Raw genomic sequence first — 25,506 nt, 5'->3', positions numbered from 1 at the left:
CTTATAAAAGTTTGCACCAGTCGGAAATGTGGTGACGTCCCCCTTCCTTGTAAATGAATTATTTGCCTGCTTTTTAACTCCCCATCTTTGCTTCCTACAGCCACATGAAGCCTTTGTGGTTTCGATCTCCTGGTTCAGTTCACGTTCGTAAAAGAGGGATGTGAGCCGAGTCTCTGGGCCGGAGGGAAAAATGCTCCATGGAATAAGCACAGCATTGATTTGTGAATTAAAATAACAGATGTCAACATGTTTCATCGAGGGGGGAAGTGCACAGACTAGATCGCTGATAATGGCTCGACAATGAGGCGCACGCCGTCCATAATGACCAATATAAACAAGTCTGAAGTCAGGCTTCACACATGGGCGTGGAAGTCGCAGTAAACACTGGTTTTTACAAACTTAGAATGAATTTTCAGAGCTGACTTCGTAAGATAATCAGAATATCTCACACATTTTTTATTTGAAACCTCTTTAGCAACATTAAAGCTTCACACAAATCCCTTTACTGTTCATTCCTCTTGAGGAGCCTCGGTGTCTTTTCATGTGGCGCCGACAACAAGTCAAAATTTACACTTTATCCTGTGAAATGTGGCGGTTGAACTGGCACCGAGCGGTTTTCAGATGCTTGTGGTTCTCTGAGGTCGTATCCTGACTGACGACTTTCCATCCAGGGCCACAACGATCTGGACAGATATGAGATGGATGTTTCCCTCCGGATGATGAGTTGCAATAACTTTTTTTAAAAGGTCATGTGACTTTTCCATCCAGAGCCAGAAATCCAGAGATGACCAGATTTTCTTGCAAAGACACCGACCGTTTCGCCCCAAATCTGTGATGTCGACGCCGTAATGTGTAAAACTGATAGCGATAAATGTTTTTTATTATCATGATCCAGTAAAAATAGAGACAGATTTCAGAATAAAACACTCAAAGAAACTAAATCCTGCAAAGTTGTTGGATGGTGTGTCCAGGTGGTGAGGGGGCGGGGCTTAGTTGTGACATCACAAAGTGACAGGAAGTCCTGACGGCTGGTTTTAAGGCTCAGTTTCTGAATCCAGGCTGTGTGCATTTCTCTGTGGACTGAGGCTTTGATACTTTCACAGTATTAATATAGAACCTAGAGCTGCTTTATAATCACACTACACATGGACATCTACCTTTATACTGTATGGAGCTTTAATACAAACATCTACCTTTATACTGTATGGAGCTTTAACACAAACATCTACCTTTATACTGTATGGAGCTTTAACACAAACATCTACCTTTATACTGTATGGAGCTTTAACACAAACATCTACCTTTATACCGTATGGAGCTTTAACACAAACATCTACCTTTATACTGTATGGAGCTTTAACACAAACATCTACCTTTATACTTTATGGAGCTTTAACACAAACATCTACCTTTATACTGTATGGAGCTTTAACACAAACATCTACCTTTATACTGTATGGAGCTTTAATACAAACATCTACCTTTATACTGTATGGAGCTTTAACACAAACATCTACCTTTATTTTGAAGGAGCTTTAACACAAACATCTACCTTTATACTGTATGGAGCTTTAACACAAACATCTACCTTTATACTGTATGGAGCTTTAATAGAATCGAAGTTTGTCCGTCCTACATGAACTTTTCTCTCCTCAGACGTGTTTCTGTGGAGAAACTAGACTTCCTGTCTCTTCACCATCTTGTGTTTTCATGGCGTTTTAGCGTTTTACCATTTTCTGCTTCATTTCTGAAGAAGCTTCTTGTCCTATCGGAGGAAGTAAACGAGCCCTAAGCCTCTTCCCCTCCATCTCCTTGGCATCGTGTGCTTTCAGACCCAGGGGCCAGTTTGAGTAATAGTAATTGACACATTGATCTAATAGGGCCATCATAATAGGCCTGTTACTGAGCTGGGGAATGGTGCTCGGCGTCACCTTAACATGTGCAAGGACTGACATCCCGCCATAATCCATAATGATAATTGTGATTTAGCCTTGCTTTCAACCTACGCCCCGACGTCCCCGGCATCAGGAAATCTCATTACGTCTGACCCCGCACTGCCTCCATTAGAACTGGGTCATTTGTTAAAATACTGCAAAAGCAAAACAATTGAACCCTGTGCCATTTTGATTCCATAATAATGGGTTATCATTGTCCCTTTGAATCAATTTCCACGGGCCCATTTTTCGGGGTAGAGCTTTGAATTGGATTGACCGGGGACTCTGATAATGCCGAAATCGATGATGCAGCCGCCTGAAAGTAAATTATCGTCGGCCGAAATGTTTGTATTCATCTTAATGCCTGAGCTCTCGACTCGACTCGCGTAACGGGCGTGAGGACGTTTGAAATGTTGTTGGACGGACGCAGAGACGGGGATCAGGCGTTCCAAACTTCTGTCAGTAGCAACTCCTCCGTCTTCCTCACTGGAAAACACACAAACACTACACACACTACGCACACACAGACACACAAACACACATACAAAGACACACACACAAAGCCTTATAGCGCCGGGTTTGGGCCGAGAGATCTGAGGCTTCTCTCTCGACGCCACTTCTGCACAAACTCTGGCTCGGAAAACACACGCTCGCAACAACAGTGTGTATCTGTATCTGTATGTGTGTGTATGTGTGTGTGTATGTGTGTGTGTGTGTGTGTGACGCATACACTCCGCGTGTGTTTACTAGCTCACGTATCAGTCATCGACGTGGTCGTTGGATGTCGTTGCAGCAGTTACTTCACCTCACGTCGCAGCAGGGTGTGTGTTCCTGCCTTTGTTTGCGATAAGACAAATGAATTGTGTGTCAAAGTGTTGCCTCTGATGTTTGAGTGTGTGTGTGTGTGTGTGTGTGTGTGTGTGTTAGCAGCGTTGGACGATGGAGTCTTGTTTGTGGCGTTGGAATCAGATCGACTCATGTGTTCAAAGGGATAGTTCAACATTTTTGCAGATTGGCCCATTGCCATAATCCCTATAGTCACAGCAGTAGGTCCGTTACCTTTAATTGTCGGTGCAAGCTGTTTTTAGAACGGCGGAGCAGAGCCGTGAGCTGCTCAGAGCTATGCTACGGAGGCTCATTATGGGATTTCTTGGTTTCCCTCATCCAACTCATCAAATACACAATCCAACAACTCCACAACGCTCTGGTGGACAAGTTGTGAGCTGCACATTCACCACGCTATGAGATAATAACACAACGGTACCACACAGAGTTGTTTTAGAGAGAAATACAGAGACTGTTGATGAAAAACTGTCCCTGAAGGCAACGCGCATCAGTGGTTTTGCATGAATTTCCCTCTAAAACAACTCTGTGTGGTAACGTTGTGTTATTATCTCATAGCGTGGTGAATGTGCAGCTCACAACTTGTCCACCAGAGCGTTGTGGAGTTGTTGGATTGTGTATTTGATGAGTTGGATGAGGGAAACCAAGAAATCCCATAATGAGCCTCCGTAGCGTAGCTCTGAGCAGCTCACGGCTCTGCTCCGCCGTTCTAAAAACAGCTTGCACCGACAATTAAAGGTAACGAACCTACTGCTATGCTTCTCTGGGAAGGTTAGGGTAATACTGATACAGTACCTGATTGATTTGTGAAGTGTACAAGCAGACGCTACCGTGTAAACAGAAAGCATTGCACAGTTAACATGCTGAACGTGTACTAAAACATCCCTCGTGCAGACCGAAGCATTCGCAAGCTGAAAAGAAGACGCCTCGCCGATTTAGAAAGTGGAATATAGCTAATGTTGGTTGCCTGACTGAATTTGGTGAGTGATGGTTTTAATGATTTCAGTATTATTAATATCCAGGCAAAGAAGAAAACTCAAGACCCCTAAACCGCTGCCCCTTCCCACCCATATTCATCTTGTCAAAACACACTCTTTAAGGTCTGGCTCTTTTCATTCTGCGGCATATTGCGTTATTAAAGTTGTGCTGTTGCGCATTTCATGAGAGAATAGTCAGTCTCATTTCTTACATAGCATAATGTGACCATGTATAGATGGATAGATACTTTATTATACACTCATACTGTCTTGTAATTCTGCTTGATTTCTCTCTCAAAATGCATCAGATTGATGCTTTTAAATATGAAATATTCAATATATCCTTCTCACCTTCTCACCTTTTTCACCCCTGACCCATTTTGGCGACCCTCCGTTTTGTAAGGATTCACATTCAAAGTGAAAATACTGTTCAGACTTCAGTTTTATTACATTGAATATAAAAAGACAGTTCAGATATTTAAATATAACGACCCAGGTATCACAGTGTGGTTGTGCGTGACAGCATCAAAACGTATGTGTGTTATTTACCTGGAGAGCTGCTCATATATACTGAGACACTGTCATTTGCTGGGCTGCAGGCCTGCGCTCTATATTGAGTACAGATGTGGTCATGGGCAGCGTTTAATAGTGAAAACAAATAAAGACGGATTCTCCCAGTGAGTTTGAGTGAAGCAAGTTTGAAACTCGTCCATGCACGAAAAAAAAAAATAGAGCCGAGGTGATGTTCAAACACGTCAGCCTCCACGAGCTGCTTGGCATTTTACCATTGCATTGAAAGAGAGGTCTAGTTCTGGTACAGCTTGATAAACACTGCATAAATATACATTACATTACATTACAGTTTTCCAGAGAGAGACTCACATGTGAGGTACACATCAGTGAAGACATCAACATCTGTTTAATAAGTGAAGGACACGAGGCGGAGCGGTGAAGCAGACGTTCACAGATAGATAGAGCTGCTTCCACATGATGGAGACCAACCAAGAATATTTGTCTTATTTCTAGTCAAAAATGTCATTTCTAGTAAAAACAAATCTCATTATACTTAAAATAAGACTCATCACATAAAAAGTAGCTTGTTTTTAGACACTTTTTACTTCTTTCAAGCAGATTTTCACTTTAAATAAGTAGAAAAATCTGATAGTGGAGCAAGTTTTTCTTTCTTATTACAAGCACAAAAACTTGCTTTCACTGGCAGATTTTTCTACTTTTTTCAATGAAAATTTGTTTGAAACAAATGAAAATTATCTAAAAACAAGTTCATTTTTAGGTGATGAGTCTTATTTTAAGTGAAAAGAGTTTAGTTTTGACTAGAAATGAGACATTTTAACTAGAAATAAGACAAATATTCTTGGAAAGATTTTGAGTTTTTGCAGTGAAAACACATCAACAAACACAAAGCAGCTGGTGGTGACTGTGTCAGACGCTCCAGTCATGACTTCCTGTAGCAGCTGCATTCACAAAGAGGAAAAACACCGTGACAACAAAATGAGACATTAATGCAGATTCTACCTTTTTAAAAAACTCAACTTCAAGTCTTTAAATGTAGGTGTAAAGTCCAGGTGTTCACACTAAAAGTGACAAAATCAGTTTCATAAAGAGTCTTTTAGACAATTATGGTCTTAATCTGTCTCTAACTGGACGACTATTGGACTTCTTCAGATCCGACTAAAACACCCAGATGATGTGAGTGGAAACTGATTTTCTTATGCGTGTATATTCACCTTAATCTGACTGAAACTGGACAATTTATTTGTGCATGCAACACAAAGTTAGCATCAAAGCCGACCCGAACCCGCCCATTCGATGCTTTACACAGTGCAACCAGCAAGAAGATGTGTTTCATAGGACAAAAAAGGAAGTGCATCCGGTCGAGTTAAGAACTCTAATCCAGTTGTTCATTCGGTGACAGAATAGAACGAATCGCCTTGTTGTTTCCGGGTAAAAACCAGCACGTAATTATGGCAGTAGCTAAGCTAACGGCAGTACCTAAGCTAACGGCAGTAGCAAAGCTAACATCAGGACGTCAGCTGTTAAAACCCTCCCGTTGTGGGACACGATATGAAACTACTCCAGTTAGCTCAGTCATGTTGGAACTCAGATATCCGCTGGAGAAAATATTTGTTCATGGAGCGTTTATTGAGTCACTGAGTTATTAAAGTTAAACAGGTAGCTAACCGTTAGCCCGGCTAATCTATGATAACCATGACTAATTACAAAAACGTGCACACAGAAATAGTAACGAGTGTCCATCATTGGTTTTATAGACTTTACAAACATCAGATTAGTCTAAACGGTGATATACTAGTGACATGAAAAATGAGATAAATATAGCGGAACTCTCGTTTGTCACTATTGTTCTGATACTGGTTTTCTACCCGGAAGTAGTTGTAAACAACAAGGCGATTCGTTCTATAGGTCAACTGTTAAGGGGTCTGTATTAAACAATGCATATCACCACCTAGTGTTGAGGAGGTGGACATGTTTCTGTCAACTATCCGGTTTTCCCCGTTGCCTGTAAACCGGGACAAGAACCGAAACTCTGACGAGACGCCCAACTGGAGTGAAAAGTGTCGGAGAGATCGGTGAAACTTCTTCAGACCTCCTCATCTCCTACACACCTTTTTATGTTTTTGTGTTTGCGTGTTTGGTTCTGGAATCAAACCTTGTTGGACAGATGTTTCTGTTGGACGTTGGAGGCTTCTCCTGCTGTCCAACAGTCTGACAGAACACCTCATCCTGTCCTCTGGATGCTGCTGTTGCTCTCTCTCTGTGTGTTGGTGGAAGTTGTTGTTCAGATTTCTAGAGTCCGGCCTCAGAGGACTGAACGGTTTCTGCTGTAGTAGTCGTCCCATCTCTGGGCTTTTATTATTAGGGCTGTCTGAAATAAATAACACACTAATGCAATTTTCTTTTAATGCCACTGTCTGTTTTTATGTTGACCTTTGACCCAGCCCCTAAACGGTCTCTGGTATCCAAGGGAGGCCTTTGAAGGTTTGTCTTTGGTTAAAGTATAATGACATTAGCATGTCCGGTATTAAATCCATTCGTCCCTGCATCTATCAGGCCTTTAATGGGAGCGCATGACCTGATGTGTGGTATCTGGTATTGAGTATTTGTTATTATATGTTAATTATCTTTTGTATGGCTCCATGTTGTCTTATTATGGTTTTGGATGGTCCTTTGTATTTATTTATTTTTGGCTGCAGCGTGAGCGGTCAACCCAGGACACATTTGACATCATGGGAGACGAGACGATTTATGTTGATCTTGATTAAACGTCATCTTTAAAGGTCCAGTGTGTAAAATGGGGGTAAAAGTTCAGATTCTAGATTGCAGATCTTTGGTTTATTAGGTATTATGAACGTGAAACTTGTGAAACGTGCTCTCTGGCTGGCTGGATTTCCGTTCAGGCTGCCGTACAAACATGGCGACACTCTCTAAAAAAATCCCTTGTTACATGTATATATAAAAGAAGAATTATAAGGCTACGAAAACCAAACAAATTTTATTTTATAGCGATTATACACTTATAAAAATATATTCATGGGTAGTATATTCAGATTTTAACAATAAACCTTGACGATTATTACACACTGAACCTTTAAGGTAAAATTCAGGACAAATAATAATAAAAAAGTGATACATTTTTTGATTAATCCTGATTAATTATGAACACTGATTGACTGATTGATTGACCCCCAATTTTTCTCTCTTTTCCTTTTTCGCTGTGTTAGCGATGTGATTGGATATAGCGAATGTTACCATGCTAACACGCTAAGCTACATGTTATGAAATATCTCGGTCCGTCGCAAAGTGCATGTGCATGTGTCGGAGCTTCCAATGGGAGAAGCAGATGTTTTTTTTCCGCCATAAAGAATAAAAGCAGCAGCAGCAGCAGTGGCGGTGATCATGGTGGTTGTGATGGCGATGGCGGAGGCAGACGGAGCTTGAGCTTGACACAGCAGAGTCGGTCAGTGGAACAGGGTGTGCTGCAGGAATATTCAACATGGCTAAGGTCATCTGTGTCTTGTAATGGATGAAAGTTCCTCCCATTATGAGCTCGTCATTTGAATAATGTCCAGATTTCCCTCTGGGACTTGGCAATAGCTGTCCGCTGTTTAAACTTGTTATTTCCTAATGGTGTCTTGTGCTGGCTCTAGTCAGCAGGAAGGGGGGGTTTCCTCATTGATCAAGTTGTCAGATCAGCCTCAACCCCCCCCCTCCCCTCCCTCCCCTCCTCCCCTCTACTCTCCTAAACCCAGCCGTCACAATCGCTGTATAATCAATGTGCAGAGTGCAGCTTTTTCTCTCCCTTGTTCCTGTCCAGTGTCGGGTCATTTTCATCAGAAACTGAGCCGTGAGTCACAGGTAAACACAACAGAGTACTCCACCCCAGTACTTGAGTAAGTCTACAAATACTACTGGTCAAAATTTACTCCAGTATAAGTAGCTCAGTCGACATGTTACTCGAGTAAGAGTAAAAAAGTACTTGCTTTTAAAGGTACTTAAGTATTCAAAAGTACATGCTTTTAAATTTAATTTAAGAAAAAGAAGAGTTCCCGCACACATGGCCAACTTGCAGAATTTATTATGCAACGTTTCGGTACTAGACCTTTTTCAAGCAAAATGTTTAAATTTAATTTAAGTAAAAGTAAACGTAAGAGTAAATTTCTTATTTTTCACATCAATGAATGACTCTTAATTTTTTTCTAAATGAATGTAAGGAGCTTTTAACTCTTGTTAGTGAGAATGAACTCTTTGCTGCTCAGCTGCACTGATGTGCTGCTTTTAGGGGTTAGGGTTTCCTTCTTTGACTAACACAGCTTGTGTCCAATAGGATTTTAGAAAAAGACCTGAAAGTAACCAGTACTTTTCAGCCTTCCTAGAAATTAAAAAAATATTTGTCTTGGAAATGTATTCTGTAAGTACCAAAAAAATCTAATACTCAAGTAAAGTACAAATCCTCTGGATATGTACTTAAGAACAGTAATCAAGTAAATCTACTCCATTACTGTCCACCACTGGCTGTGACCTTGGTGGTGATTTTGAGCCGCGGCCAGCCAGCGCCTCCTGTTTGTCCGGGGCTGAGACTGAGACTGAGACTGAGGCTGATGGAGCAGCGACGTGCGCTCGGTACACATGAGCAGACTAAATAGACTGTTGAAAGCACTTAGTCCTGTGGCTCAAGAAACAAAACTAACACCACGTTTCACCCCGCCGTCCTCAGCCAGCGCGGCACCACGGCCCTCGCCAAGGGTGACGGAGAGAGAGCCGAGGCCGGTCGGTCGGTCGGCGGCGGCAGCGCCTGCAGACAGAGGGACGGGTGGAGGAGGAGGAGGAGGAGGAGGAGGAGGAGGAGGAGGAGGAGGAGGAGGAGGAGGAGGATGAGGAGGTGGAGGAGTCTGGCTTGATTAAGATTTATGCCTGAATGTTCCTCTGCCTGCTGTTGGATCGGCTCCCTCATGTAACCCTCTTCTTCGGCGTGTTGATAGAAAAGCTTCTAGTAAATGTGTTGCATGACAAAGCATTTCCCCTCCTGCCCTTCATTTTACTCCCTCTCACTATGTGGACCCTCAAAAGAGGAGGAGAAGAAAGAGGAGGAGGGGGGAGGCATGGTGGAAACAAATCCTGTATGAACTCTTCAGGGAGCTGCTGAGTGTGGAGACGGCTGCAGCCCGATGTGCATGTTTCTGTAGAAAATCTGAATTGCTTCATCTTTCTTTACTTTAATTATGTTTATTCTGAGGGACAAAAACAGTAAAGCAAATTTCTAGCATGTGAAAATCAACACTGATTCAGATTTTCAGCCATTTTACATTTAAAAAGTGCAGCAGAATAACTAATGTGTCATGTGCTTTTTATATGTTCTCTAATTAGAACTCAGTGGTTTGATGAATAATTAGTGTGAATGCTGAAAGTATTCAACCTCCTCACAAGTTAAAATGTTTTAATCTATTCTCAGCTGTTGCTTCAGCTATGCTAACACTGGTTCATCAATATTCTAGATTTCAACTCTTCAAACTCTTCAGCTGTTACACTTAAACATGCAGGATTTCAACATTTCTCCTTCCTTTTTAACATTTCTCAAGCTCTTATAAAGCCATTAATCTCTTGGTTTACAAGTTGTACATTTCAGTTTTAGCGTCAGTCTTTTCAACATTGGCTCAACAATTTCTTCAGCTAATTCAGCATTGTTTCAGCAATTATGTTCAACTTTTAGCATTCATGTAGAGACGAAGTAGAAAGAGCATTACCTTTAAAGAAAATGCTTTTTAAGAGCATTTCCTGAAGAAAATGCATGTGAATGCTAAAAGTTGAACATAATTGCTGAAACAATGCTGAATTAGCTGAAGACATTGTTGAGCATTGTTTCAGCAATTATGTTCAACTTTTAGCATTCATATAGATACGAAGTAGAAAGAGCATTTCCTAAAAAAAATGCTTTCTACGAGCATTTCCTAAAAAAATGCTTTCTACGAGCATTTCCTGAAGAAAATGCATTTGAATGCTAAAAGTTGAACATAATTGCTGAAACAATGCTGAATTAGCTGAAGAAATTGTTGAGCCAATGTTGAAAAGACTGATGCTAAAACTGAAATGTATAACTTGTAAGCAAAAAGATTAATAGCTTTTTAAGGGCTTGAGAAATGTTAAAAAGGAAGGAGAAATGTTGAAATCCTGCATGTTTAAGTGTAACAGTTGAATAGTTAACATAGCTGAAGCAACAGCTGAGAATAGATTAAAAAAAAACTTGTGAGGAGGTTGAATACTTTTGGCATTCACACTAATTATTCATCAAACCACTGAGTTTTAATTAGAGAAGATATAAAAAGCACATGTTGGAGTTACACCTGAGAGACACATTAGTTATTCTGCTGCACTTTTTAAATGTAAAAGGGCTGAAAATCTGAATCAGTGTTGATTTTCACATGCTAGAAATTTGCATGATGAAGCAATTCAGATAACACAATAAATACAATTGAAAAAACAGATATAGGATGTGTCGTATGTAGGTGGTGTGTATTAGTATTAGTAGTATTAAAAAAACCAGGAAATGTGCAAATTAAAACAATAATATGTCTCTAGAATGTCATAAACTCTGCCGCCCCTTCAGTTTTCATGCTTGCGTTTACGAGTCGTAATTGTTTTTGATGAGTTTGGTTTTTGTTATGTTTGTAATGTCTCACTTGACTCACCAGCACACGATGGCAGCGCTCGTATATGGGATGTTGTTTTTCACATGAGCAGAAAGTGGAAACACATCGGCCATCTTTATATTACTGTAATACAACAGGGTGTCAAGTCGTGTTATCTAGCAGCAAGCGGAGGAAAGCAGATGAAGTTGACAAATTGATGATATTTACATCTAATAAACGTTTTCCACTGGTTTTATTTAAAGGTCTTTCTGTTTGGTTTGTTTTATTTGTAATTAACAGCGAATGAATGTTGCACCGACTGGTTTGGCATTTTAATTTCATTGTATGTGTGACAATGACAATGAAGGATATTCTATTCTATATATAAAAAGAGTATAAAGTGACGGTGTGTGTTTGTGTTTGTGTCTGTGCTGTGTTTGCAGGACGAGCCCTCCCTACTGCTGCGCCGACCTGTACTCGCTCCGCACCGGGGAAATGGTCAAATCCATTCAGTTCAAGACGCCGATCTACGACCTGCACTGCAACAAACAGTACGTAGCCTTCAGTATATGTAGGAGCAGAGCTGCAGGTTGCAGGTTTGATTTTAAACCCGTGTTGTCTTGCAGCATCCTGGTCGTCAGTCTGCAGGAGAAGATCGCAGCCTTCGACAGCTGCACCTTCACCAAGAAGTTCTTTGTTACAAGTAAGACAGCGTTGGGTTATTCAGTTATTCAGTTTCAGTGTTAGATTCAATTATTCCCTAGAAAGAGAGAGGAGAAGGAGGGGGAGGAGGAGGAGGAGGGAGGAGGGGGAGGAGGGGGAGGAGGGAAGTCTAAATGTGAAATGTTAATATTTTGTGGAAACAGTGGAAACGTGTATTTGTGAAATGTTTCTCCGTGCCATATGCAGTCGTGCAAACAAACAGCGGCGGTTACGTAAGTTTTAACACTAACATTCACAAACACGCCGCAGCACTCTCCGGCTTTTTATCACAATACGACCCCAGTGAAGTCTGAGACTGTTTACAGCGCCGTCGTCCCGGCTCTACCTGCCACGTCCGCTGAAGGGAAAGAAAGGCCAGACTGTATTACAAGGCCATCGCTGTCCACTTAAGTCATTGACTGGAGTAAACTGACCTTACTGCCGGGCTTTAATGTGTCTCCTCTTTGTCTGCCTGCCGTCCATATCAGTGTCTGGGCCACAGGAAACCAAACATGCTCAATAGTTATTAATCGTCTCTCTGAGCGCGAGGGCCTCCTCCTCCTAACGTTGTTTGGTCTGTTTGGGCCCTAAAAGCAGTAAACACAGGAGATCTGGGACGACGTGAGGAGCTGCTGGTCCGACATTCACAGCTCCAGAGTGGTGATGCTGCAGGGTCGTGATGAGGCAAAGCAGTTCCTCCACCTGCACTGCAAAAACTCAAAATCTTTCCAAGAATATGTGTCTTCTTTCTTGTCAAAATGTCTCATTTCTAGTCAAAACTAATCTCTTTCCACTTAAAATAAGAATCATCACCTAAAACTTAAAGTGACGGAGAGACTCGTGTTTAGGCTGAAATACTTCATGTAAGTGATTGCTGACGGAAAATAGGACTATTTAGGACTTATATTAACAAAAACATTCCACTGATATCTGCTTTAACTTGTTTTTAGATCATTTTCACTTGTTTCAAACTAATTTTTACTTGAAATAAGTAGAAAAATCTGCCAGTGAAAGCAGGTTTTTTGAGCTTGTAATAAGGAAGAAAAACTTGCTCCACTATCAGATTATTTTAAGTGAAAATCAGCTTGAAAGAAGGAAAAAGTGTCTTATTTTAAGTGTAATGAGATTTATTTTGACTAGAAATTACATTTTGACTAAAAATAAGACAAATATTCTTGTAAGATATTTGATTTTTTGCAGTGTGGTGGATGAATAAACTGGGGGACTGCAGGGATCAGTCAATACACAGATTGATTCTTAGAAGAAGTAAAGCCCTGATGATGATGAAGAAGAGCAGGAAGAACAAGAAGTGGGCATTGGTTTAAAGGGACAACGAGGAGTTTCTATTTGGTTATAAAAAAGTCTCACGTTAATGTGGATGAATCTACGTTACCACTTGTTAATGGCTCCATTTTAGATAAATCTATGGTTTTGTCTCTATGGTTATTTTGTTATTATTAGTGGTGGTGGAAATGCTGGTCGAGCCGACCAGCGTTTCTTTACTTTCGGTTTCGTGGCGAGTCATGAGAATAACGCCGCCGAATCTCCGTTTATGGTGGGAACTACGACGGTATGTGATCGTCTTCCAACCTCTGACTTTAATTCTTGATGAATGAAAACATGAGTCTGTCTTGCTCCGGTCAAAGAATTTCACGGTGCGGAGGCTCATAAATGTAGTGTGGAAACACTTCACTTTTACAAAACCCCTCGTTGTCCCTTTAAAAGCAGAAGAAGAAGAGGAATGCGCTTTGTGACCCTGGTCTGTGAAAGGCGCTGTATAAATAAAGCTTACTTACTTACAGGGCTGGGCGGTATGATCTAAAATTCCTATCACGATATAAATCGAATCCCTTCATGGTAACGGTATATATCGCGGTATAAATTTAAGTGTAAAGATTATAATGGACATGTTTCTGAATGGGTTTTGTAGTCCCTTAGCAAAGCTAAATTGATTTTTTTTAAAAAGCAATAATGTAATTTTTAGAGCATTTATTGTGCAGAAAGCAGATCTCAAAGCACAAAATTAAAACCAGCACTTTATGGTGCAAATAGTGCAAACGAACACAAATAACAAAGACATAAATGGTCAAATAAATTTCTCATGTTGCCTTTGTTTGCTGTCACTGTTGCTCCACACATCTTGCAAATTATCTTTTGCAACATCCGACACACACTCTCTTTCGACAACTTACCAACTGAAGCTTTAGAGCCGAACCAACCGAGTCCAAATCACGGACGTAGCACCGTTTTTTGTTTTGTTTATCAAGCTGTTCTGCTCCGCTGTCTCTGAGGCAGGTGCGATGACGTCATCGACGATAGGACGGTAGAGCACAAATCTCTATCGGGGCCAAATATATACCGTCTACCGCAAATACCGCGTATACATACGGTAACACTTTACTTGAATAGGTATTCATCAGACTGACATAACAGCTGTCATAAACATCAATGAATACTTCTGACAGCTGTCGTTAAGTGTCATTCGGTAAGTTATGTCACTTTTAATGCAAAGTTGACATTGTTTGAGATGTTTTTGTTCTGACAACTTGACATGAAGACAATATGAACTGTCATAGCAGACCTAATTGCCAAACTTTAAAAATTATGTCAAGTTCTCATAACAAGGAACATCTCAAACAATGTCAACTTTGCATTAAAAGTGAAATAACTTACCGAATGACACTTAAAGCAGAAGTAAGCGATCCGGTGGTTTTGGCTAATGCTGCGTTCCAGGCAGGCTTTTGAAACCGTAAATTACAGCTTCAAGTCACAACTTACGACTTTGTAGCGTTCCAGGCAACACACTCGTGTTTCTCCGACCTGTTTTACCTGTGAAAGTCACTATAACGGCCACTCGTAACTTCTGACCCGTGAACTCGTACCAGATCGAACTGGTACCACTTCACAGGTCGGAAAAACACGAGTTATGAGTTGCCTTGAACGCACCATAACGTCTTGTCAGCCGACGGAGTTAGCAGCCCCCGCCCTCGTCATGGATCTATTGGTCCTCGTCCCTACGTCACCACATTCAGGCGCATCCCCTGGCTGCACACACAGAGAGGACTGCCCCTTTATGCCGTTCTCTCTCCTCATTGGATAAAGGTTGTAGGATACAAGGAAAGTTTTCTCCTGGGCTCAGAGCAGAGCAGAGTGACTGACAGACCCGTGTTTCAGTCCAAACGCTCTATAGAAGTGATTGCTGTCGGAAGATATAACTATTTAAGACTTATATTAACACAAACATTCAGCTTACTTCTGCTTTAACCACAGCTGTCATAAGTATTCATTGATGTGTATGACAGCTGTGTTATGTCAATCTTATGAATACCTATTCAAGTAAAGTGTTACCACGTATACTGCGCAGCCCTACTTATTTACTAAGTGAAAGTGTTGCTCTGATTCAGAAGCAGAAGTTGGTCTGAGTGGTTTGATGTGACGGAGGAAACGTTGAGTTTCAGCTTCTCTGAGCTCCTTCAGGCTTCGGCCTTCAGACGCCTCAGCTCCTCTCTCCCTCTTTCCTTCCCTCTCTCCCTCCTCCTCCTCTTCCCCTCCTCTCTCCCTTTGATTCCACCCATCGTGTCTGTTTCCTCCCCCCCTCCCCTCTCCCCTCTCTCTCTCCACCCAGGATGTCAAACACATGTTATCTCACCGCCCGGGCTCTGCTCGGCCTTGGAGAGGCACAAAAGGCTTCTCTGGCGCTACCAGCAACCCTTGTGGCTTACCTCAACACCCCCCTTCCTCCCCCTCTCCTCCCCCTTCCTCCCTTACCCCCCCCCCCATCCCTCCTCCCATCCCTCCCTACACAGCACACACTACATTACTGTCTGCCTCCACCTCATCTGCTCCCAAAGCACTAAATTATTGTCAGCAGCCTCCGTGCATTAGCTCAGTGTATTTATATGTGTGTGTGTGTGTGTGAGGATGTTCCTGAACGCAGCAGCAGCGTGTGTGTGTGTGTGTGTGTGTGTGTGTGTTTAGGCTCGGTCCGGTCCGGGGTGTTAGTCATAGATGGTGTTTGTGTTGCAGATGTTTACCTCCACATCTGGTTGAGTGGGAAGAAGAAGGAGAAGAAGACGAGACGTTTATCTGTTCAGACGCTATTTTTATTTCTGCTGACGTGTGTGTGTGTGTGTGTGTGTGTGTGTGTGTGTGTGTGTGTGTGTGTGTAAACGTGTGTGTGTGTGTGTGTGTCCCTTCAGGAATTATATTGTGCTGGTCAATCAACAGAGGAGCCATCCTCAGTTTATTGGGTACCACAGTCTCCATTAGGTCACACACACACACACACACACACACACACACACACACACACACACACACACACACACACACACACACACACACACACACACACACACACACACACACACACACACACACACACACACACACACGTCACCCTCATTAGACTCCCATTTATCTCCCCAACGAGCGGCTCCCCACAAACACATTAATGGTTTAAGATAGTTACAGACAGACTCTCTCTAGGCAGCAGGGGGAGGGGGTGAGGTGTGTGTGTGTGTGTGTGTGTGTGTGTGTGTGTGTGTGTGTGTGTGTGTGTGTGTGTGTGTGTGTGTGTGTGTGTGAGTGTGTGTGTGTGTGTGTGTGTGTGTGTGTGTGTGTGTGTGTGTGTGTGTGTGTGTGTGTGTGTGTGTGTGTGTGTGTGTGGGTGGGGGGGGGGTTGAACATCTCTGTGTGTGTTTGTTTTCTTGTACTTTTTCACTAAAGTGTGTATGAACATTAATTTTCTCTCTGCCTGTGTGTGTGTGTTCATGTGTTGATCAGGCTGCTTCCCCTGCCCCGGCCCCAGCCTCAACCCCATATCACTGGGAAGCCGCTGGCTGGCCTACGCCGAGAACAAGGTACTGTAACACACACACACACACACACACACACACACACACACACACACACACTCTAACACACACACACACACACACTTATCTTTTAGTAACAATACCATACACACAATTACTGGAGAAGAGGACGTTTCACTTCACAACATCAACATCGGTTCAACTAGAAAGTGATTCACAGAACAGAGTCAATACCCAACTTTATTAAACATAAGACATAAGACTGTTTATTTATCCCACAGATGGAAAATTTGTATGCTACAAATGCTCGTACAACAACCAAAGTAAAAAAAAAGAAAGAAAAATATGCAAATATACAAATGGAAAAACAACAAATATAAAACAAACTCAAAATAAAAATGAAAAACAAAGAGGGAGAGAGACATTCTGTATAGTACAGTGCCAAAATGTTTCAAGAATACAGTTATTTACAAGAATAGAATAAAAATTATATACATAGAGAAAACAACAAGATCATATAAGATGGACAAGACAACGTTTCACTTCACCTCAACATTAAACTACATCGGTTAAACAGACGGTGAAACACAGAGCAAAGCAAAGGTGGTGAGGTCAATACTCAACTTTATTAAACATAAGACATGAGACTGTTTATTTATCCCACAGAAATATAAAAACGATATAAAACAACCTTATAAAATATAAAAACAAAGAAAGAGAGAGACATTCTGTATAGTAATGTGCCAAAATGTTTCAAGAATGCAGTTATTTTTTACAATAATAGAATAAAAACAGTAAGATCATATATGCTTTTTAAAAAAGCACTGAATGAACATTATGTAAAAACAAACTTCATCAATTAGGATTATGTTCGATCATATATAAGAGTTATATGTGTTATGTTCTATGCTCCATTTATTTGATATGTTAATATTCATATGTATTTACAGTGGAGAAAATAAGTATTTGATCCCCTGCTGATTTTTTCTCCCCCTATTACACTTAATCAAATGTAAATTAATTTATAACCTTTATATGATGATATTATTTCTGGATGTTTTGTTATGTTTGATATTCTGTCTTTCTCTGTTTAAATTAAACCATATAAACTATAGACCGTCCATTTCTTTATGGAGAAGCAAACTAAATAAAATCAATCGGAGCCGTTTCGTCTTGTTGATTTTAATTGCAGTTATTATTTTCTCAGTTCTTCTACTTTTTTAAAACACACATGTATTGTTTCATATCAGTGTGCGTGTGTGTGTGTGTGTGTGCAGAAGTTAATGGGACCTTAATAAAGAAGAAACACACAGGAACACACACTCATCCATATCAGACAAAGCGACATATTTACAATCCCCAACAACACAAAAAAAGCAGCATTTTTTTCTTTTTATATCTATTTCCTGCCTCTTTAATCTCTGTGGATAAACAACTCATTCCAAGAAGAGTCCACTAGAGATGATAACATTTTGAAAATCAACAGATGCAGAGTTCTTCTCCTCTCTTCTCTTTAATGGGATGGTTAAGTATTTACAAAAACCAGAACGATGCTGCTGCTGCTGCTGCTGCTGCTGCAATACGTTTAATGCATCACAGTGTTTTGGCGCTGACCCACTCAAGTAATTGACAGATGGGGCCGGTGTTTGTGTGACTGCTGCTGAAGGATTTCCAGAAATGACAAAATGTAGTTTTGTGAAAAGAGGGAGAGAGATTGTATTGTAAATTGAATCAGAGCAGATTGGCTGTTTGGTTGTGCAACGATTCTTTGACAGAAAAACCAATTTCCCTGTGAAGAGTCTGAGTTTATTTCCCTCTGCAGGTTTTTGAAGGGATAGTTCAACATTTTTTTTGGGCAAATTGGCCCATTGCCATGATAATCCCTATAGTCATAGCAGTAGGTTTGTTACCTTTAATTGTCGGTGCAAGCTGTTTTTTAGAACGGCGGAGCAGAGCCGTGAGCTGCTCAGAGCTACGCTACGGAGGCTCATTATGGGATTTCTTGGTTTCCCTCATCATCAAACTCATCAAATACACAATCCAACAACTCCACAACGCTCTGGTGGACAAGTTGTGAGCTGCACATTCACCACGCTATGAGATAATAACACAACGTTACCACACAGAGTTGTTTTAGAGGGAAATTCATGTAAAACCGCTGATGCGCGTTGCCTTCAGGGACAGTTTTTCATCAAGCAGTCTCTGTATTTCCCTCTAAAACAACTCTGTGTGGTAACGTTGTGTTATTATCTCATAGCGTGGTGAATGTGCAGCTCACAACTTGTCCACCAGAGCGTTGTGGAGTTGTTGGATTGTGTATTTGATGAGTTTGATGAGGGAAACCAAGAAATCCCATAATGAGTCTCCGTAGCGTAGCTCTGAGCAGCTCACAGCTCTGCTCCACCGTTCTAAAAACACCTTGCACCGACAATTAAAGGTAACGAACCTACTGCTATGGCTATAGGGATTATGGCAATGGGCCAACTTGCCAAAATGTTGAACTATACCTTTAAACTTTGTATGTGTGTGTGTCCTGTGTTGATCTTTGTGTGTGTTTGTGTGTTTGTTTGCAGCTGATCCGGTGTCACCAGTCTCGTGGTGGAGCCTGTGGCGACAACGCACAGTCGTACACGGCGACGGTGATCAATGCTGCCAAAGTAAGTGACAGTACACACACACACACACACACACACACACACACACACACACACACACACACACACACACACACACACACACACAATAATAATAAAGATGTAAGTACAGTTTATGTTTATAATATAAAACTTTCAGACACCTGAGTTCCTTTGATGGTCATTTTTTATGCATCTACACGAGGGATTCACCGATATCTGATACAAAGATGATCAGATGATCGGCCCAGATATTGACTAAAACATCTAGATCAGGTATCAGATAATAAACCTGATCAATAACGCTGATCTGAAAATGTCTGAAAATGTAAAAAAAAAATTGAAAAACATCCATCAGTGTTTCCCAAACCACCAGACGACATCGTCCTCAAATGTCTTGTTTTGTCCACAAACCAAAGAGAGACTCAGTTTATCGTCAAAAAGGAACAAAGAAACCAGAAATATTCACATTGAAGAAGCTGGAATCAGAGAATTTGGACTTTTATTCTTTAAAAAACGACTCAAACCGATTATTTGCACCAGACTGGAACCAGTTAAAGGGACAGTTGAACATTTATTCAGATCCTCCTCTCACCATAACCCCTATAGTCATAGCAGTAGGTTCATCACCACCTTTAATTATCGGTGCATGTTGTTTTGAGATCCACGGTGAATTAAACTCATCAAATACACAATCCAGCAACTCCACAGCGCTCTGGTGGACAAGTTGTGAGCTGCACATTCACCACGCTATGAGATAATCATGTAACATTAGAGACAGAGTTGTTTTAGAGGGAAATGCAGCCGGAACAGAAGCAGAAGTAGTTCAGAGTATTTGCTTCATGTGTTGTAATGTTTCATAATGTAACATGATTATTTCATAGCGTGGTGAACGCTCGGTCTCGGTCTCGGTCTCTTGACTTTGAAAAGCAGGAAACATAAAGCAGAATGTGATGCATTCATTTATCTCACAAAGAACTCTTTCCATCAGTGTCCATCCCATAATAATAAGACTTTTGTCAAATGTTTTTGTCCATTTTCATGACACTTAATAATCCAGTTTTACACTTTCCACAAGACGTTTTTAATTCGGTGTAACTCAGTGTGGATGAAACCGTGTGGATGGAAACACAGTGAGTGTGATCAGAAGAAGCTGCTGGTGTGTGTGTGTGTGTGTGTGTGTGTGTGTGTGTGTGTGTGTGCGTGTGTGTGTGTCGGCTGCACCATCTGTAAATGTGCTGACATCGGATCCACCTGGCTCCGCTGGTGAAACCGGTGCTGAGCTTATGAGACACTTCATCAACCTGCTGATCCGTTTCTCTCTCTGTTTCTGTCTCTTCCTCTGTAATCTGCGTCTCGTCTCCGCGGGGGGGTTTTTAGGGTTGGTGGGGGGCGGGGGGTTTTTAGACGTCTCGCTAGCAGCCGGCAGCCTCCTTTGATTCAGCTGCTTGGAAAACACACACATTAAAGGGATAGTTCGTTGCGGTTGTATATCACAACCAACTCGATCGTATTTTTCATGCTGCATTCACCTGAAATTGGGCAGACGGCAGACGGATGACAGCCGCTGCACGTAACGGCATAAACAAGCCTCTATGTAAATGTAACCCAGGCCGTGCGAGCTCACGCCACTCCACACCCGGACTCTGTGTTGTGTTTGTGTTGGTGTTGGGGGTGTGGAAGGAGGGACGAGTCAGACACACGGATGGTTGCTGGATTTATGGCTCGGACCACGCCGCCATTTATTTCTCAATCATCAACTCAAGTGTTGTCGGTTCAACCCTTACGGTAGAGAAACAAACATTTTTCATAAGTACAAAAGAAAGAAAAGAAAGTTCACAGTAAGACTACAGTCTCTGAATCCCTGCAAATACGGTGGCCTGTAAGGCCAAACAGCCATAATTGCTAAACCACTGAGGGCCAAAAACAACATAATAGCGCCATCTATGGTCACAAAAAGGCAACTACGCTACATAAACAAGTGGTCCGTCAGCACGAGGCAAAACAATACACGTGACAATCTGTTGTCATGGCGATGTGGTGTTGTTTTACCATCTTTCTCTGGACTTCTGTGACGGCCGTCTGCCCGACTGCAGGTGAATGCAGCATCAGTGTAACGCTCCATTCCTCCTCACTGCGTTACCACGGTGACTTTTCACAGACGCCACCTCCACCTGAGCCGACAGCTCCGGTGTCTCCGCTGAGTTTCCGTGGTTTCTTACTGTCACCATGGAGACATGGCAGCAGCACCGAGCTTACCCGCTCCATGGAGATATGAATGATATGAACGGCTCATTCAGAGCTGAAAGGAACACTTCACTTTGTTGATGGGGGGATTACTGGTTAATGAAAAACAGACTGAAGAACCAAATAATCCATTTTAGAACACGGCTCTCTTGAATACTCGATTCTGATTGGTCAATCACCAATATTCTGAGCGGACCGTTGCTAGGGACTCCATAGCAACGGCCGACTGGAGGAGCGATCACTCATCAATCAGTGAACTTTACCTTATGTTTCATTTTTTATCGTCATTAAACAGCTTCAGACTGATAGTGATGTTAGATAAATGATGTGTAACTTGTTACAGGGAGAGTGGAGGCTGGAAACCAAACCTGCGATCAGAGCCTCTGACCCGCTGTGTCACAGCTCTCCTCTCCTCTCGGTGCAGCTGGCACCGCGGCTCCGCGACACAAACGCACCCCGTAAACAGTAAAGTTAATCTCTTGTTTATGACAGATACGACTACACACAATACACACATCTTAACACGTGTATGGTAATCCATCGATCCACTGATTGATTATCAAAGGCTTCATAATAACACGACTGGGAGGAGGCTCGGCAAAACAGCGGACGTACGAGTCTTGCAGATTCGCTAAATGATGCAATTATTAATCGTATTTTGATCAACATTTTGTTTGTTTTTACTCGTAAAGGCCGTGTTCTAAGCGGGATAATGTATAGTTGGTCGGTTGTTATGGAGAAATAAACCTCCATAATGTCTATTTCTCCATAACAACCTCAGAACTATACATTATCCCTTACTAAGTGAATAGATAACAGGAGAAGTTACACAATGTCCCTTTAATTAATCAACAGATGAATCAATAATGAAAATAAATCGCTAGTTGCAGCCCTGGACGGGATAGTTGATTGGTAGAGAGAGCGCGTGGGTCCTGTCCTCGCAGGACGTCAAACAAACAGATCGGTGGCCTGGTGGTGAGGGAGGGGGTAGAGGGGGAGATGGTGGGGGGTGGGGGGGTATTGATATGCAGACAGGCAGTCTGCTCCCCGGCCCGCTCCTCATTTAGGACCATATATCTCAATATGGATGACAAGGTATCTCCTCCTGGGCTGTGGCGCGACACAGCGGCTCTGAGTGCTGCTGACGGCCAGACACATGGAAACAACAAGAAGAGGAGGGGGAGGGAGGAGGGGGGGGGGGGGCATTAAATTATAATGGCTTCTGTTTATAAGAACAGATTAAAGGAGAGAGAGTCCAACAACTATTACATAACAATAGAATCATAATGTCTAGAAAGTCTAGAAATAACAATTAATTGCATCATAATGTCTAGAAATAATCTAGAAATAACAATTAATTCCATCATAATGCCTAATAGCCTAGAATGAACAAGTAATTGTGTCATAATGTCTAGAAATAGTCTAGAAATAACAATTAATTGCGTCATAACTTCTAGAAATAGCCTAGAAATAACAATTAATTGCATCATAATGTCTAGAAATAGCCTAGAAATAACAATTGTGTCATAATGTCTAGAAATAACCTAGAATTAACAAGTAATTGTGTCATAATATCTAGAAATAGCCTAGAAATAACAATTAATTCCATCATAATGTCTAATAACCTAGACATAACAAGTTACTGTGTCATAATGTCTAGAAATAACAATTAATTGTATCATAATGTCTAGAAATAACCTAGAAATAACAATTAATTGCATCATAATGTCTAGAAATAACCTAGAAATAACAATTAATTCCATCATAATGTCTAATTACCTAGAAATAACAAGTTACTGTGTCATAATGTCTAGAAATAATCTAGAAATAACAATTAATTGTGTCATAATGTCTAGAAATAGTCTAGAAATAACAATTAATTGCATCATAATGTCTAGAAATAGGCTAGAAATAACAATTAATTGCATCATAATGACTAATAATCTAGAAATAACAATTAATTGCCTCATAATATCTAGAAATAACCGAGAAATTGCAATTAATTGCATCATAATGTCTAGAAATAGCCAAGAAATAACAATTAACAACAACACAGCAGCTGAATCAGCCTCTAGTTTGTTTAGATGGAGACATGAGGTCCTGACTGTGTGTGTGTGTGTGTGTGTGTTCATGTGCTCTTCAGACATGCCCCCCCCCCCCCCCCAGCAGGATCAATAGCTCCTGTTTGGACACCACTAAGAACTCCACAACTGCAGTGATTAGAAAACACATTAGTGTTGATCAATTAGGAGCCAAACGCCTCGCTTAATAATTGATGGCTCTGGAGGAATTTTACACACACACTAACACACTCACACTCACACACACACACACACACACACACACACACACACACACACACACACAGGCACAGTGAGTGTGTGTGTGTGTGTGTGTGTGTGTGTGTGTGTTACTGAGCCTGGACACACAGAGACAGTGGGCGATCCTCAGACCCAACAAACGCGAGGCGCCACGCGCTATTGACAGGGCCGCCTCGTCTGAATGCCTGATTAGACTCTCCGGGGCCCCTTTACACTGCAACTACACACACACACACAGTCAAACACACACACACTGAGTCAAACACACACACACACTGGACTCCATTAGCCAAAGACAGTGTAGTAGGTGAGATAGACTCCACTTAAGCAGCACTATCCATTTCCCTCAATCGAGCCACAGAGGTGTGTTTGAGCCAGACACCCTGGCTGGGTCTTAAACGCACACAGAGGACACACACACACACACACACACACACGGTCATAAGTGTGTCTCGTGTGGCTACAGCGCTACAAATCGTCAGCAGTCGGCATCAAGTGAACAAACACACACACACTGAGCTCCATAATTCACTGTATCTCCTGTTACACTGCAAAAACTCAAAATCTTTCCAAGAATATTTGTCTTATTTCTTGTCAAAACTAAACTCTTTCCACTTAAAATAAGACTCATCACCTAAAAATCAACTTGTTTTTAGATCATTTTCACTTGTTTAAAACAAATATTCACTTGAAATAAGTAGAATAATCTGCCAGTGAAAGCAAGGTTTTTTGTGCTAATAAAAAGAAAGAAAAACTTGCTCCACTATCAGATTTTTCTACTTATTTCAAGTGAAAATGTGTTTCAAACAAGTGAAAATGATCTAAAAGCAAGTTGTTTCTTATGTGATGAGTCTTATTTTAAGTATAATGAGATTTGTTTTGACTAGAAATTAAATTTTGACTAGAAATAAGACAAATATTCTCAGTAAGATATTTGAGTTTTTGCAGTGTATTGTCTCACTGACCTATGTTTCTATGTTTATTAAGATCCCCATTAGCATCTGCTACCTGGGGTACAAAACATATACATGGAGACAATAATAAAAGAATACACATTCACACTGAGCAATAAAGACATAGACATAAAACAACACAAACCATATAAATACAGACAATGTAGACAATATAGACAGATACAAAACAATATACAGTATACCCCAACAACATTACATACATTCAATACATGACCGACACAACTATAACCCATATCCTTATATCATGTACCATATATCATGTTTTATTTCTCGCTCTAGCGCTGTTACTACGTCACTTTGTTAAGTTTTAATATTTTTTCATGCAACAAAGTAGCTGTTTAGATCCCAATGTGCGGCCGATTTATCCAAAGAACGGCTGTTTAGAAGTTTGCTCCGATGTTTTTCGGAGAATTGAAGCTCCCAGAGCTCACAGAGGCAGCAGCCCGTCTGGGGAGCTGGTCAGCCGGCCAACCTCCGTCGTCATCCTGGGGGGAGAAAAGACGATATCGCTAATTAACTTACCCGCAGGTTTTTAAAGGTTTACCACCGGGTAGTTACATTCTTTTTAGGAGATAAATGCTGGTCTCATTGATGAAATGTAAAAATTGTGGCAGTCGCATTAGTTTGTTTGAATTAATGCTTATGTGAAAGCCAGCAGAGACGACTGATGACGTATGTGATTGTTGAAGGGGTGTCCCAGTTCGTAGGGGTTGACTTTCACCTCCTACCCCCGTGTAGCTCCGTTTCAAGGGGCAAGGGTTAAGGGCTCGGGGTAGGGGTAGGGATGGAAATTAGAATTGGAATTGGGTCTATGTTTTACTTCAAACCAAGACAGAGAGTCATGCATTCTTCTAACGTTGGTTCTGAAACCACAAAATAATGTCACACGTGCTGCTGC

The 25,506-nt window shown here is 41.3% G+C and overlaps 1 protein-coding gene and 1 long non-coding RNA gene across 5 annotated transcripts in view; one reads left to right on the top strand and one right to left on the bottom strand.

The window, feature by feature from the left end:
• The window catches only part of bcas3 (BCAS3 microtubule associated cell migration factor), a 481,047-nt gene that overhangs the window by 43,422 nt on the left and 412,119 nt on the right, over positions 1-25,506 (top strand). For all 4 annotated transcript variants that reach the window (XM_085794770.1, XM_085794769.1, XM_085794772.1 and 1 more), the window contains exons 8-11: positions 11,358-11,465; positions 11,541-11,617; positions 16,402-16,478; positions 19,007-19,090. In XM_085794770.1, the coding sequence (XP_085650896.1) occupies positions 11,358-11,465; positions 11,541-11,617; positions 16,402-16,478; positions 19,007-19,090 (346 nt within the window). The remainder of the gene's footprint in view (positions 1-11,357; positions 11,466-11,540; positions 11,618-16,401; positions 16,479-19,006; positions 19,091-25,506) is intronic.
• On the bottom strand, positions 962-1,917 carry LOC146975361 (uncharacterized). The gene is made up of 2 exons (XR_015037439.1): positions 1,589-1,917; positions 962-1,157 (listed from the first exon to the last, which is right to left on the bottom strand). It is a non-coding gene; the product is annotated as an uncharacterized LOC146975361 (long non-coding RNA).

The sequence above is a fragment of the Trachurus japonicus genome, chromosome 13 (genome assembly GCF_045865225.1).
Source record: "Trachurus japonicus isolate A0001 chromosome 13, Traja_1.0".
NCBI lineage: Eukaryota > Metazoa > Chordata > Actinopteri > Carangiformes > Carangidae > Trachurus > Trachurus japonicus.
Note: the sequence above shows the minus strand (reverse complement) of the source record. Positions and strands in the feature narration are given on the sequence as shown.